This window comes from Hakea prostrata, chromosome 11 (assembly GCF_041222555.1).
Source record: "Hakea prostrata isolate BN-2017 chromosome 11, UWA_Hpros_2, whole genome shotgun sequence".
Taxonomy (NCBI): Eukaryota; Viridiplantae; Streptophyta; class Magnoliopsida; order Proteales; family Proteaceae; genus Hakea; species Hakea prostrata.
Window position 1 is genome coordinate 4,241,395 of NC_142610.1, and position 17,303 is coordinate 4,258,697.

At 37.3% G+C, this 17,303-nt stretch overlaps 1 protein-coding gene across 1 annotated transcript; it reads left to right on the forward strand.

The window, feature by feature from the left end:
• The first annotated feature begins 297 nt into the window (after positions 1–297).
• LOC148999654 (benzyl alcohol O-benzoyltransferase-like) lies at positions 298–3,408 on the forward strand. Its single transcript, XM_089140214.1, has 2 exons — positions 298–796; positions 2,198–3,408. The coding sequence occupies exons 1-2, from the start codon at positions 341–343 to the stop codon at positions 3,131–3,133; spliced, it is 1,392 nt and encodes a 463-aa protein (XP_088996340.1). The 5' UTR covers positions 298–340; the 3' UTR covers positions 3,134–3,408.
• The last annotated feature ends 13,895 nt before the right edge of the window (positions 3,409–17,303 follow it).

The window sequence follows — 17,303 nt, forward strand, 5'->3', positions numbered from 1 at the left end:
TCATCCTTGCAGGTTCAACCGGCTGAAGGGACGAACAGGATTGTGCAGCAACAATAAGAATATAAAAAAAAACGCTTTGGAGTCACCTTGTAACACCCAAGAAGCTCGCGTTGTAATTTCTGGGTTTCTCATTATTCCACATTTCCATGACACGCGTATACCGATTCTAACTCACTAGTCCCACCAGGTCCCCCCAGTGGTTTCACATTCTCACTTCCCCACCCATTATAAATGTCTAACCTCACCACAATAGAAATTCACAGCAGCAGCAGCAGCAGCAGAAGCATCTCTTTCAACTCTCTTTTCAATCTCCAGCAACAAAGACCCATTTTTCAGTACCATGGCTTCCTCTTCTTCATCTTTAGCTTCCTTGAAGTTCACTGTTCGACGGCGTGAGCCGGAGATGGTTGCACCGGCAAGGCTCACACCACATGAGTTTAAGAATCTCTCAGACATTGATGACCAAGAAGGTTTACGTTTCCAAATTCCGGCGATACAGTTTTACAAGAATGAGCCTTCCATGAGAGGACAAGATCCAGTGAAGGTCATCAGGAAGGCAATAGCAGAAGCTTTGGTATCTTACTACCCATTTGCTGGTAGGCTCAGGGAAAGGCCAGGAAGGAAGCTGGTGGTGGAGTGCACCGGCGAGGGTGTCGTCTTCATCGAGGCTGACGCCGATGTAAGACTTGAACAGTTTGGTGAAGCACTTCAACCACCATTTCCTTGCTTGGAGGAGCTCCTTTATGATGTTCCTGGATCGGGTGGTGTTCTTGATTGCCCTCTCTTACTGATTCAGGTAAATTTATTAATTTATTACTGTTAAGGGTATTTTTTCGGGTCAAAATTTATAAGGGTTTTAATATTCTAATAAATTATGTTAACCCCAAAAAATATTCTAATTAATTATTTATTGGAGGGTTTCTTAGATTCTAATGAATTTGAAGATACCTTTTCATTGGTCTTACTAACTTATGGTTGAAGATTTTTTTGTTCTTTTGAAGACTACAGAGTCTATTTCATTATTTTTTTATGTTTTTTTTTTTTGGTAGAAAAATGAAATATATACTAAGAAATTATGAGAAATTACATTAAAAAAAATTAAAACTATATGAATAAAGTGTATAATCATGCACTGCTTCTATATATAAGGATCCGTTTTGATTTCTCAGTTCTTAAGATGAAATTAAAGAAGAAATTGAAAACCCCTAATTGACACTCGTGCATGTCATATAAACTATCCTATGCTCATGCAGAAAGCACAAGATTGGATAACATTCTTCTCCTCTCCTCTTTTTAATGTTATCTTTTATTTTTATTTTATTTATTTTTGGTATGTAATTTATCAAATACATTTTTGGAGAAAAAAAAAGTTTCTTAGACTCTCAACAACCATAAAATTTACATGATTCTAATTATGCTACATACAAGGAATATGTAAAAATTCTGAATTTTAAGATATTAATTGGATCAAACACAAATCAAATTCTTATGGTTGAGAATTCTATCCAAAACAAAAATTCTTTAGGGTTGAGACTTGAGAGGGGCTTTAATGGAGTCGGGTTATGTTGGTTTTCTAAAATTTTGATGTTGACTCGTCAAAGTGATAATATTAGTTGATCCTTATCTTATTGCTGGACCAGGCTTGGCCATAATTCAAGGCCACCCTAATTTAGCTCTGACCATTATTCAAGTTCACTTTGATTCGGCCCCAGCTTACAATTATAAGCCTAAACTTATGGGGTCGAGATAGGTTTAGACCATTAGAGCCAAACTTGTACCCCTAGATTGACATCTTCAGCATAGGGTTAGATGGTAGATCCCTATAGTGGAACTGAGTTGTCTTGAAATCACCTACCATTACTATAACCCTTTGATAAATTTAAATCAACTAGTATGACTCTAGAATTGTTCTTTTTTTTTTATTGGTAAAAGGATCTTTAATTAGAAAAATGGCAAGAAAAAGCCAAGATATCTCAAGTACAAGCTTCAAGAAACCAAGGAACGGAATTAGACCAAACAATTCTACTTGCCAAGGAAAGGACCTTCCTAGCTAGAATATCGGTTACAGAGTTAGTGCATCTAGAAACATAATGAACCGACCAGGAAGGTTCAAGAGCAAGAAACTGACAATTGTCCTTACATGTATTATTGTTATAATCTAATGACCCTAAAATTCTTTATTTCAATTTGGATGTAGGTGACCCGTCTGATGTGTGGTAGCTTCATTTTTGCCCTCCGGTTGAACCACACCATGAGTGATGCAGCCGGTTTGGTCCAATTCATCTCTGCCGTAGGTGAAATAGCGCGTGGCCAGGCACTGACTGTGCCTCCCGTGTGGGCCAGGGAACTCCTTTGTGTAAGAGACCCACCAAAGGTAACATTTGCACACCGCGAGTACGATGACGTGCCTGACACTAAGGGTACACTCATCCCTCTTGATGACATGGCACACCGATCTTTCTTCTTCGGGCCCACTGAGGTGGCTGCTCTGAGAAAGCACGTGCCACCTCATCTCCGGTCGTGTTCCACATTTGAGGTTTTAACGGCATGTCTTTGGCGATGCCGTACAATTGCTATCCAACCCGACCCGGAAGAGGATGTGCGTGTGATATGTATTGTCAACGCACGTGCCAAATTCCAACCTCCATTGCCGGCGGGATACTATGGCAATGCATTTGCTTTTCCGGTGGCGATATCTTCATCGGAGAAACTATGTAAGAATCCATTAGGGTATGCATTGGAGCTGGTGAAGAAAGCGAAAGGCGAAGTCACTGAGGAATACATGAGATCTTTAGCAGATCTGATGGTAACGAAGGGTAGGCCCCATTTCGCAGTGGTGAGGGCCTATTTGGTTTCGGATCTGATACGTGCCGGGTTTGGAGAAGTGGATTTCGGGTGGGGAAATCCCGTATACGGTGGAGCAGCCAAGGGAGGAGTAGGGGCAATTCCTGGAGTGGCAAGCTTCTATATACCTTTCAGGAACCATAAAGGAGAGGATGGAGTTGTGGTGCCAGTTTGCTTGCCTGGACCAGCGATGGAGAGGTTTGTGACAGAAATCAACAGCATGATTAAGGAACCTCCAGTGGATCAGAGCCCCAATAGTAAGACCACCTTCATCATATCTGCCTTGTAACTTTCATGTTTTTAAATATCCAAGATGGGGATCTTGACCCCAAAAGGAAAAAAATCTTCAGAATGTGTGGGTGATTTTTTCTTCTTTTTCCTCTTCCCTGTATGTATGTATCAATGGGTTTTAGTTAATTTTGTATGACGATGGATGATGGTTGAAATGCCATGAGTTTTCTTTGGTTGAGTTAAAACTAATTTGCAGCCCATCCATCTTACTCTGATTTGAACCAGAAACGTGGATGCTTCAACTGGAATCAAACAGAGGTAGATTGATACAATAGAAACCTATGATAAAATATCCGCCAATAACCCAATAGATAAAGTACATTGCATAGTTCATTCAATGACTTTGGCACTGAACATTCACAAAATGGTGGGTCCAGTGAATTCAATACAATAATAGAAGCCTATTATGTTCATTTTTCGACACTCTGATTATATTGTTTATTCATTTCTTGATTTTAAATCTTTTGTTTATAATATTTAAACCTTGATTATTTCCTGTTTATGATTATGTTATTGTATATGTGGGAGGATGATTTCCTCGATACTTGATCTTCGGGGTTGTGGATCACACTCCCGGGTATGCCAGTTATGGTATCGGCTAGGGGGATGTGACAGTTTGGGTATATCCTTTGGCAACAAGCCTAGCTTTATATCTGTCAATTGTGCCATCACTATTGTATTTGGTCTTATAAACCCATCGACAACCAACTGGGTGTACACCATTTGGGAGTGGAACAATATCCCATGTATGATTCTTATCAAGAGCCTTTAGTTCATCTTCCATAGCCTTCATCCACGCTAATGAATTCTTGGCTTCAAAATAATTAATTGGTTCCTTATGATCCTCAATAGTAGTTAAAAAGGCAAGGAATTGAGGAGAAATATGATCATAACAAATATGAGATTGAATGGGATATTTTACTGTATGATATGTTGAGAAGTCATGCAATCTGATGGAAGGTTTAGAGACTCGAATTGACCTTCGAATTTGTATAGATGATGTCTGCTCATTCTCAAGTGGAGCCAATATTTGTGGTTCTTCTTGAGTATCAAGATTGTTTTGTTGCTCAATGTCAATTGATGAGTTATCTGACATATTTGGTAACGAGGTAGGAGCAAATTCTTGCACAACAAGTTCATTATAATGATCCATATTCTCCCCTTGAATTTGACTCCTGTCAGGATAAACATGTAAGTTTCATTAAAAGAAACATCACGAGAAATAAAAACTTTCTTGGTGGAAGGATTATAGCATTTATATCCTTTTTGTGATGTCATGAAGCCCAAAAACACACACTTCTGTGAGTGAGGATCAAGTTTGCTACCATGCTGCGAGTGAATATAAGCAACACAACCAAAGACTCTAAGATGAGTCATTGTAATTGGACGATTATAGAGAACCTCCAATGAAATCTTGAATTGTAACACTATTAGAAGACGATTAATCAAATAACAACTTGTAAGAACAACATCAGACCAATAAATTTTGGGAAGATTTCCATGAAAAAGTAAAGAACTGGTCCCCTTAAGCAAATGCCTATTCTTACGTTCAGCAACTCCATTTTGTTGAGGTGTGCCAACATATGATGTTTGATGCAAGATTCTCATATTTTTTAGATAGGACTGGAAAGGAGTATTTGTATACTCTGTGCCATTATCTGTTCGCAAGGTTTTAATACTAATTTGAAATTGAGTATGAACCATGTTGCAAAAGTCTTGAAATATCTGCAAAACTTCAGTCTTGGATCTCAATAAATATAATCACGTGGCTCGTGATTTATTATCAATAAAACTAATGATTAATTTAAAACCATCTCTAGAATCCATAGGAGAGTGCCAAACATCAGAATGCATAATCTCAAAAAACGTACTGGAAATATGAGTACTGTTTGGAAAGGACAACCTATGTTCCTTAGCAAAATGACAAGCATCACAACAACTGGAATCAAAAGAAAAAGAATTCAAAAAATTTAGAATTCTATCAGAAGGATGGCCCATACGCCAATGCCAAAGTTGGGATTTCTTAGGGTTTCTCAAAGAAATCAAAGCACTATTTGGAGAGTCCAACACATAGAGACCATGTTGCAGGCGACCTTCACCAATCGTCAGTCCGGTTCTGTTGTCCTGAAATATTTCTTTGTCCTTGGAAAAGATCACATGGCAATTCAAACTTTTAGTGAGCTTTCTAATTGATAGTAAATTCATAGACAAAGATGGCACAAATAATGCATCTGCTTTGGTTGAAAATAAATTCAACTTCCCATGTCCTTGAATAGGAATAGTGGTGCCATTAGCAACCGTAATAGGAGGGAAAGAATCCACTTTATCAGTATTCAAATCAGATAAACAAAATGAAGAATAACACATATTTTTAGTTGCACCTGAATCCACTATAAAGTAATTTTGAGATGAAGTTGAAAGTGCAAGGTGAGTACCAGTAGTGTGAGCAACATTGCTTGATTCAGCTGTTGAGCGAATAGAACTATTTGACTGAAGGAGCTGTTGTAGTTGAGTTGCAATCTGTTCAAGAGAACCCTAAAAATCTGAAGAGCCTGCTTGAGCAACAATTTTTGGATCTAATGTTTTAGTGGTAGTCGAATCCTTTGAAGAACGTAAGTGAGGGTGCAACTGTCAGGATAGTTCTTTAGAATGACCATCATGATTACAATGATCACAATGATAAGTAGGTCGAGTTCCACGACCTTTCCCACGATGCCGACCATAAGAGACTTGATTTCCCGAGCCAGAATTAGGAAAAACTCAAACCTAGAACATGATGAAAGCATGACTAAGGGTAGATTTGCTATGTAATGGGTTTTTTTATTATTATTATTATTATTTTTTATTTTGAGGTTCGTTCGGGCCATCTTGTGCGCCCACCTTGATTACATCCTCAGGGGAATGCTTGTCGTTCGCAAGGGTCGAACCCATGACCTCTCAACTGAGAAGTATGGATCTTATCACTCTACTACCAACCCAACATTGACTATGTAATGATTTTCTTTGTACAAGTTGTAATGATTCTTTTTTCAAGAGTATAAAATCATTTTGAGTGAAACTTAAATTTTGTATAAAACCGAAAGGGAAAAAGAAAATTATATCTAAGATATTCTTAAAATATCTGATAGTTATATTCGAAAATTTTCTGGACTGGGCTGGGTTTTCAGCCCATGGACCAGCTTAGGGTCCAAAAATCAGCCTGAACGTTCTCAGATAAATATTTTTTTTTGTTTTTTATGTTTTTTAAATTTGGTTGGAAAATTTGATTCCTCTTCAATTTCCTTGCAACTAAGTAAAAACAAAGGAGACACTCTCGCTTGAACAAGATTGCAACATTAGGAACTTGTTGAATCAGCCTTGCACTAGACACATACGAGGAGAGTCATTTTTTATAGGTGTTTATTGTGTTTAGATCCTCTCCATCAGGGTAGGCTGTCCTCCATTCTCTTACCCTCACACAACTTATCCTTCATTTTGCATTTTACATTTTATTGTTTACATTTTTTTATCAAAAGACGTTTTACTTTTAAGACTATTAAATCCGCTCTCTCTTGCCATCTGAGTATTGCTCAGCCAGTAATGACCAATACTCTTAGTGAAGAGGTCCCGATTTAACTCTCCTTGTGGTATATATAACAATCTCCACCCCCTAATATAAAGTTACCAATTCCCTGAAGAAAAAAAAAAAAGAAAAAAATTGCTCTCTCTCTCTCTCTCTGTAAACATTGAAGCATCAACCTATCAATTCATCTTCTTAGATTTGTTTTACCAAAAAAAAAAAAAAAGATCTTCTTAGATTTGTGAAAGAAACATATTATATAATGTGTCAATCCCCCAGTTTGGATTAATTTTAGACTCAGTTTCTTTCATTTTAATGCGGGGAGGAATTATTACAAAGAAAAAAGTGCAAATTGCACTGGCACCCCAAAATGGAGACCTTAAAGTACTGACACCCCCACTTTATGTTTAAAAAGCACATAGACCCCAAAATTTGATTTTTATTTGATATATTTGTCAAATTTATCACTAAAAACAGTGAACTCACTGTTTATTTTAAAAAATACCCCTATAATAAATAGTGTCTGAAAGGTTTTCAGTGACAAATTGGACAAATATATCCAATGAAAATCCAATTTTGGGGTCTTTGTGCTTTTTAAACATAAAGTGAGGTGTGTCAATGCTTTAAAGCCTCCATTTTGGGGGTGCCAATGTAATTTTTTTAAAAATAAAGATGTTTGGAAAGAACCTGATAGGTGGCTGAGATAATAAACAACCAACCCATCAAAGTAAGAAGGTTAAAATTTGAATCCTTTGAGGCCAGGGATGAAGCTCCGCTATATATTATATAGTACTTCTGTTGTATAGTCTTAGTCCCACATCTAGTATAAGTGAGAGTTGTTATCCCACATAAAAAAGAAGTGGGAGTTTGTTAAGAATTTTAGTCCCAATTCGAGTAGATGTGGGAGAAGGTAGGATGGGGAGAGGCTATAAAAGGATGTCTCCCCCTCCACATGTAATTCATCCCAAAATCTTCCTTCTTGTATATTTCTTTATCTATAGTGGAGTTTTCTCTCTTGCCCGTGGTTTTTTCCCTTTAAGGGTTTTCCACTTAAATTCGTGTGTTCTTCTTTTCTCTTATTTGCTGATTATTCTATTCGGTGGGTTTTTTCATAACCCAACAGTGGTATCAGAGCAAGGTTTTGTTTTCATCCTACGGAGGAGTTGCATAAATTTTTTGAAGTCGTTATTCGCGTATTTGTTTTCTTTTTTTGTATTCTAGAAAGGCATATTGGGTGATTAAGTGCATGTCTAGAAAAATTTTGTCTAAGGAGTCTGGTATTTAAGCGGACCAGTTGTGTCCCTCCAGTCTTTCCTGGAAATTTTCCTAGTGTACTTTGGTTCAACAATATACCAGTTGGAGGTAACCTGAGGAGATACTTTTCACATGAAATAGTGAGAGTATTATGTAGTCAAAAACAGTTCGTGATAGAAGCAATGGAAGCAAAGATCGACATCGGCAAGTTTGACAGCACGAAATTCTCATTATGGAAAATGAAGATGAAGGCATTATTGATAAAAGATAACTGCCTGGAAGCCATCAGTGTTCGGCCGGCGGAGATTACAGATAACAAAAAGTGGAACAGAATAGATGCAATGGCCATTTCCAATTTGCATCTGGCATTATCTGATGATATTTTAGCAGGCATAGAAGAGAAGAAAACTGCTAAGGAGATTTGGGATCACCTCATCAAATTGTATGAAGCCAAATCACTTCACAACAAAATCTTTTTGAAGAGAAAGTTGTATACCTTACGGATGGAAGAATCTACATCAGTTACAGAGCACCAAATCACTTCACAACAAAATCTTCTTGAAGAGAAAGTTGTATACCTTACGGATGGCAAAATCTACATCAGCTACAGAGCACTTACATACTCTGATTTCATTATGTTCTCAACTTTCAACGTTGGGACATAATGTTTCACCATAGGAACGTGCTGAAATTCTACTCCAAAATCTTCCAGATTCATATGACCCAGTCATCATCAATTTAACCAGTAATATCCTCTCTGATTATCTGGTATTTGATGATGTCGCTACTACAATTCTTGAAGAAGAAAGTAGACGAAAAGGCAAGGAAGATAGACATGCAAGCTCACAACAAGTAGAAGCTCTGTCTATGACTCGAGGAAGGTAAATGGAAGGTGATTACAGTGGGAGTCACAATTAAGGGAAGTCAAAATCAAGGGGTAAGAAGAATTTCAAGTGCTATAATTGTGGCAGAAGGAGACACTTAAAAAATGAGTTTCGATTAAAAAAGGGTGTAAATAATGCAGAAACATCTCAAGGGTGCGTTGCTAAAAGAGATATTATTTACAGCGAAGCAGAACGGTATCCAAGGATAGATTGGAGCTCACTAATGCTTGGATCTTAGATTCGGTAGCAACATGACGCATGACCTTTCGCAGAGATTGGTTTCACGCTTATGAACCTATCTCTACAGGGTCTGTGTACATGGGAAATGATCATGCCTTGGAGATTGCTGGAGTTGGCACCATCAAGTTGAAGATGTACGATGGTATGGTACGCACTATTCAAAATGTGCGGCATGTGAAGGGCTTAAAAAAGAATCTATTGTCTTTAGGACAATTAGATGAAATTGGGTGCAAGACACACATCCAAAATGGAATGATGAGGATCGTCAAAGGAGCGCTAGTTGTAATGCAGGCTGAAAGGGGCGCTGCATATTTGTACAAATTAATGGGAGAAACATGTCTGGAGGCAGAAGCATCAGTTGCATCAATCGGTACTGCGGAAGAGATGACAAAAGTGTGGCATAAAAAATTGGGCCACATGTCAGAGCAAGGGTTGATGGTTCTTGTTGAAAGGAAATTACTCCCAGGCCTCCCAAAGGTTTCATTACCCTTTTGTGAGCACTGTGTTACAAGTAAGCAGCATAGATTGAAGTTCAATGCATCAGATGTTTGGCAAGCATCTGTTACATCTCTGGGAGGAGCAAAGTACTTTGTATCTTTTATTGATGATTATTCCAGAAGATGTTGGGTGTTTCCTATCAAGAAGAAATCAGATGTGTTTTCATTTTTTAAAACATTTAAAGCGCAAATTGAACGAGAAACTGAGAAGAAAATCAAGTGCCTCAGGACGGACAATGGCGGAGAATATATATAGGGGATGACTTCGCTGAGTTTTGGAATCAAGAAGGCATCAAGAGACAATTCACGGTGGCTTACACTCCTCAACAGAATGAAGTAGTAGAGCTTGAATAGAACTATACTCGAAAGAACGAGAGCCAACATTGCCTGCTATGTGATTAATTGATCACCAACAAGATTGATTGATCTGAAGACACCGATGGAGATGTGGACTGGCAAGCCAGTTGATTATTCATGCCTGCACACATTTGGGAGTCCTGTGTACATGATGTATCATTCCCAAGAAATTTCGAAATTGGATCCAAAATCCAGAAAGTGCAGATTCTTGGGATATGTTGATGGAATCAAGGGGTATCGACTGTGGGATCCCACTGCCCACAAGGTCGTCATCAGCAGGGATATTATTTTTGCAGAAGATAAGCTGCAAAAGGAAGATGTGAGTAGCATTTCAACAAAAATTTCGGAGAGTACAACAGTTCAGGAGGAGAGAAGTCCAACCCAGAAAATTCTTCTGGAGTAGAATCAGAAAATGAGGAACAAGTACCAGTTGTATAGTCTTAGTCCCACATCTAGTATAAGTGGGAGTAATTATCCCACATAAAAAAGAAGTGGGAGTTTGTTAAGAATTTTAGTCCCAGTTCAAGTAGATGTGGGAGAATGTAGGATGGGGAGATGGAAGGTAGGATGGGGAGAGGCTATAAAAGGATGCCTCCCCCTCCATATGTAATTCATTTCAAAATCTTCCTTCTTGTATAATTCTTTATCTATAGTGGAGTTTTCTCTCTTGCCCGTGGTTTTTTCCCTTTAAGGGTTTTCCACGTAAATTCTTGTGTTCTTCTTTTCTCTTATTTGCTGATTGTTCTATTCGGTGGGTTTTTTCATAACCCAACAATTTCCGTCTCCAATATATAGAATTGCTTATTCCAAAAGATGTTTCGAAGGAATTTAAACCCAAAACATAAACCGTCCTTTCTTCACTTTGGTCTCCTCTTCCTATTCATCACCATCATCACAACCATCACCACCAATGTCCATTGTTGCCCTGAAGACGCCCATAAGTTGGGTGTTTGTAATAGCGTGCTGCAGAGGTTGCTCAAGATAACTGTGAGAACCTTACCCACGAACTAGCTCTTGCTACATTCTCATCCAAAATCTGGTTGATCTTGAAGCTGTTGTTTGAGGGCATTAAACTTTGCGATATCCCAGTCTCCTTGAGTTTACTATTGAACAATTGTGCAAAGAATGTCCCGTCCGGCTACTTGTACTCTTAAGCATGTTATCATATTTGCATACACCACGATGCTTTATAGATTTGTGTTCCTTGTATACTTCTGATCCTCTCTTCTCTTTCAGGACTTTGGAAATGGTTATTGTAAGCTCTCCTCTCACGTAGAGTCATATGATCAATATAAAAGCTTCTAGCCTCATATGACTTGTATTTCAATCCTAAGTATATCATAATTTTGTAACATTATATGCTATTGAATGCAATGTACAAATTCCATGCTCTTATACACCCCCCCCCCAAAAAAAAAAATCCATGCTCTTATACTTTTATGGCTTCTGTTTTTGAGCTATTTCTTGATGTTCAACTGTTTTGTAGCCTTGTTGGTGGATTACAGTATCTTACTATGACTCGTCTAGACTTGTCTTTTGCAGTTAATTTAGTTTGTCAAAGTATGTATACACCAACAGTTTTGTGCTTGTTGAATGTATTCTTCATTATGTCTACGGGACTCTTCACTATGGTTTACGTATTCATCAACATGATTCTTTTTAGTTATATAGGTCCTCAATGCTTATTGAGCCATATGTCCTATTACTCGTCTTTGTATACGAGTTTTATATATTTTTGGGTACTAATTGCATTTGTTGGAGTGATAAGAAGCAGCCCACCATCTCGATCTAGTTCTAGTATTGGCATCTACCACAGACTATCTCAATTAGATAAGTTTCCTTCTTCGAGACATCCGAGTTCCTTAGCCTAGCCCTACCAATCTCCTTTGCAATAATTATAGTGCATCACATATGATCATCAACCCTAAATTTCATGTGCACACCAAACATATCAAGCTTGACTACCATTTTGTTTGGGAGAAAGTTGTTGGAAAACAAATATTTCTCGTCTATGTGTGAATCAAAGACAATTTGCAATATGGAAACAAATAAAACAAAGATAAGCAATCAAGCATACAACTACATGAACACCAGAATTTTTAATGTGGAAAACCCTTCAAAACGAAGGTAAAAATCACGGAGCCTAGCCCAGACAAATCTTCCACTATATTGTAAATAATGAGTTTACAAGCAACATTTCTTCTCAAACTTTCTGCCAAATCTTGAGGATAACACAACTATCAAAAAGAGAACAAAATTCTTGAAAAAACCAACAAGAATATAACCAAAATGGTCATATCTCACATCTTAAAAGTTCAATACCAAAAAGCTTAGATATTACCTTCAAGCTGAAGACAACAAGAACATGAGAGATAACATGAAAGAGAACCTCCAAAATAAACAACAAAGAAGAGAGTGCTTGTTGAAATATTTTTGGAAAAATTACTTGATTAGCTAGTTTTAAATTTTCATTTACAAAAGTAACTACTCAATGTTTCATTTTACAAAGTTAGCTAAAACTGAGTTTGGGTTTACAAAACTAACCAAAATAGTGATTTTTCATCCATCTCGTCCAAAAATCATTATTTTGACTAGTTTTGTAAACCCAAACTCAGTTTTAGCTAATTTTGTTAAGTGAAACATTGAGTGGTTATTTTTTGTAAAGGGAAACCTAAAAGTGACTAATCACGTAATTTCCCAATATTTTTCTGCTCTACTTTCTTCTCAAAAAAACTAAAAACGTTTCTTCAAACAATGACTTCTACTCAATATTCTCTCTTTAAAAAGCAAAAGTTGAAATGTCACTTTTTTCTCTCCTAGAAAATTACTCAACAAACATCTTTTAATTTTTTGTACATTATTTTTGCCCAACCTAAACGATTTTTTATTTTTTATTTTGGCGTCGTCTGAGGTTCATTCGCGCACCTTAATTACATCGAGGGAGTTTTGTCGTTCGCAAGAATTAAACCCCATGACCTCTCCATTGAGAAGTATGGATTTTATCACTCAACCAATTCTACATTGGCTTCTTCACATGAGTATTTTTTTTTATTATTATTTTACAAGAAAGTGGGGTCTTCACCCAATAAATGTCTCCTCATGTGTCTGGACCCAAGATAGGTCAAACCAAACAAAAGTAACACTTGATCATTTGGTTACTCGATTTGTGTCTTGTAAACGTCGATTGACTGATATGTTTACCAAACCTCTTCCTCGTAGGGAAATTGAGGGCTGGTGTAGCAAACTTGACCTAGTGTCTCGACCTCATTTAAGGGGGAATTTTGAGATAAAATCAGCCTAGCCACGAGTATCTTCTAGACTCTTGTATTTAAGTCCTATATATTGTAGTGTTGCAACATCATATGCTAATAATACAATAGACATTCCATTCTCCTATAAGATATTCAGTTTTTATTGGGCCAATTTTTGCTAATGAATTAATTGGGTTGGCTCAAAATGGGTCTCATTGGTCGAATTGATCAATTGTCAATTGGTTTAGCCCAAACCTAATCGAATATACAAATAAAAACGAACACTGAAACTAATCCAATGAAGTTTCAGATCATCTTGGATCAGGTTGAATAGGGTTGGAGCTGCTCAGTTTTATTTGTTTGGTTTTGGGTACCCCTACTGCCAAGATAGACTTCTGCCCCCATATCATATGCAAGAAACCAAGAAACAATAATGGAGCTTATCAGATTTGAACCATAACTTCTTGATTTGAGCAATGAAGGAACAAAAGCTTCCTTTTTAAAAAGACAACACATTCCTTAGGTACCAAACTTAATGGTTAAATTTCAAATGTAGGACCCATTTACTGTTTACTGAGCCTAGTATAATGTTCTCCATCATCCCAAGGGGTAATCGTGTTGGCGGAGGTCGACAATTCTATAAGGGTCTGCTTGGTTACAAATCTTTGGATTCATGAATGCGAGATTTGTACCCATTTGATTGTGATTCATGAAATCCATAGATTCATCTTTTTTCTTTTTTTGGTTGCCAACCCCGGTTTCCAAGGCTTTGCCTTGACTAAATCCGGTGTTCGACCCAGGTCACACACTTGACTGTGGTAAGTAGAGTCTCCCAGCTGGGATTTTTTGCATTCACAAGGTTTCGATACTGGAACGTTGCTTAAGCGGACCAAGTTGCTTACCACTTGGACCAACCCCCGTTAGTCAGAGATTCAAATTCTTCTTTTTACACTCAAAATGTAAATCTGTAGAGATTTCACCCCTACTATAAAAGCGCTAAACATTTTGCGCATTCACAAAAATCAAGTCAACCAAACAGTTTTTCAGGATGAATCTAGTTATTTCATTCCACAACTAGACAGTTAATTTTATGAATTATGACTACATAAATTTGAAATATTTAGATATTTAAAATTTTGAGACTTATGTAACCAAACAGCCCTAAAGAAGTGTGAAGTCTTATAAATTTGACCCCATCGTTAGGACCACGGAAACAAGATTTTTCATTAATAAATACATGGGCTACATAAGTCAATTAAGTTCAGAGTCTTGTTCATGGGGCAGTTGCGTTCGTCCCTCATGACCACGAAAGGATGAAGAAATGCATGTGGTGGTTTCTCATTAATAATATTTGAATGAATTAACATTCTAGAAAGTATGGTCAAGGACGATCACAATATTTTAAGGTGATGACTTTCAATTGTTAACAAATAAGGATTAGTTGAACATTAATTACTTGATAAATTTAAGGGTAATTTTCATTTAGACCTCCTAGGGTTTGGTCTAGGTCACTTTTAGTCCAAAAAAACTTTCCCTTTGCATATGGCTCCCTTGAAGTTTCTAGCAATGACTAATTAAGGTTGACCAAAAAAGAGACTAATTAAGGACAAATCATAACTTTAATGACCAAAATACCCTTATGGTGCAATGGTCAAGATTGTACGGTGTATGTCATTTCAATCTAACAATTTATGTTAAAAAGAAAAATGATAATTGCAATTTTAATCTTTTTACTTTATATTCAAGGGTCTTAAGAATTCAAATTTACAAACTTTACCCTTGATTAAAACTCAATGCAATCCCATTCCCATTACAGAAAGCATGAGAGGGCCAATTAGGGCTTTGATCTGCTCCTTCTCCTGGTCAAAGATTGGGATAGTTCAAGAATTGGGAGAGAGTTTGGTGTCCGATGCAGGTGCCGGAGCCCGCCGCGCACATACATGGTTTTGAAGCTAACAATGATGACCTAATGAATATGTTCATCCACCGAGGGTACCGCAACAAGGCGGTGAACAGTGAGACCGTAGTTGGCCTTGTCCGCCATGTCAGAAATGGCCACTTCAGCCTAGAGGCGAGGCCTAGGATTGTGAGATAGGGTTTGAAGGAAGCATTGAGAGAGATATTCTGGGGTTTCTCCCATTGTACCAAAAAGAAACCTCAACCCTAGTCTCCGTCGTCTATGACGGTGTCTCCCTAGTCTCGGAGAGAGAGATTTAGAGATGAGGGGCCCAAATCAATAGACAAGAGAGCGTGAAAGCGCACACACGGTGGTTCTGTAACCAACGAAGAAAACCCTTGTTTTTTTGCTCTCTCTCTCATCTTCTTTGTGTATGCCGTGTTCTTGCTTAACGGAGTGAATCAAGATCTCTTTTTCTCCCTCAAATCAAACCAGATGAGAGAAAACATGAACCAAAAAGAAACCCCAATCCTAGTCTCCGTCGTCTACGACAATGTCTCCCTTGTCTCAGAGAGAGAGAGATTCAGATTCAGAGATGAGGGGACCAAATCAATAGAGAAGAGAGCGTGAGAGCCCACGTGCAGGCAGTCTGTTCAATATCGACGGCAAAGCCCTTCCCAGTTTTTTTCCAGTAATTCGCAGCCGGATTAATCACCAATGGCTCCTCAATATCCACCCTTGATCTACTCAGATCTTCACTTGCAACGCTGTACTTACTCTCCCGTTTATACAGTAGCCCTGGCTTCACCAGCCCCAGGTTCACCCCTTGTGGTGACATCATCAACAATGCGCGCAGGCAAGTGTGAGAGCGCACCTCTCCCATTGTTTTCGATGAAAATGTCTTTTCTTGTGGATGGAAGATTAGAAAATATGCTAAATATTTATTCACAGCTGGGGTTTTCCTTTATCTTCTACTAATCTTGAAAAGGGAAACTACGGAAAAATGGACAAATCAAATACAGCGAAACAAGGAAAACTTTAGAAGATCCAAAACCAAGAACGTAAGCAGGAAGAAGAGATAGAAATAGATTAGTACGTAATTAGCTCCCATTACTTTTCTAGGAGCAGGGTTTGGAATTAGTAGTTTTTATTCCCGTCTGAAATGGGGAATGAGATTTCATTGAATTTCAATCTAGGTATAAGTTTGTAAATTTGAATTCTTAAGATCCTTGAATATAAAATAAAAATATTAAAATTGTAATTATAATTTGTCTTTTTAATATAAACCGTCAGATCAAAATGACATAAATGGTACAATCTTGACCATTGCACCATAAGGGTATTTTGGTTATTAAATTATGATTTGTCCTTAAACAGTCATTTCTAAGAACCTCAGGGGAGCCATATGCAAAGGATAACTTTTTTCGGACTAAAAGTGACCTGAACCAAACCTCAAGGGGTCCAGATGAAATTACCCTAAATTTAATTAGCACAATCATTAATTTAGAAACAGTACTAGGGTTTGCCTTTAATAGTATCTACGAATACCTTTCAAACATAAAACTATGTCCTATGAAGGTTGAAATTTCGTTTTCACGTACACCTCATTTAATGTTACAATCATAAATATTGAACAAGGTTGATTTGTTCATAAGTTATGAGGTTCGAGCCGTGTTGTAAATGCTCTCGTTAAACTTACCGATGGTAGGAATAAAATTTCTGCTTCTGAATCTCTGAATCTGTCACCCCAATATAAAAACCTTCTAAAATTAATATCTTTTTATGGTTGGAAACTCACAGGGGTGGACCCAGGATTCAACACTGGAGAGGGGGACAAACATTTATTAAAAACCCAATGTTAAAGGTGTTAAGAGTCTAGAACTCTAGAAATAATACAAACTCTCCTATTTTGTTGTGTTTTGAATTCTAAGATAGAGTTTGTATTTCGTTGGGTTTAAATTTAAAATTTGAATTTGATTTTGTGTTCAAAATGCAAGCTCTCTCACATCAACTATAAATAAAAATAAGTAATTAATAGGAAAGACAATAAGAAATTTCATACTCATATTCATACGTATTCAACATATTAAAAGAAAAAGGAGAATGAGCCAAAGACAAAAATAGAGAGAGAAAGGGAGAAAATAAACTATAAAAGAGGAGAGAGAAATAAGAATACTTGATTGTGGTCTTTTTGGAGAAGATTTAGGAGAAAAGTTTACATTTTCTAAA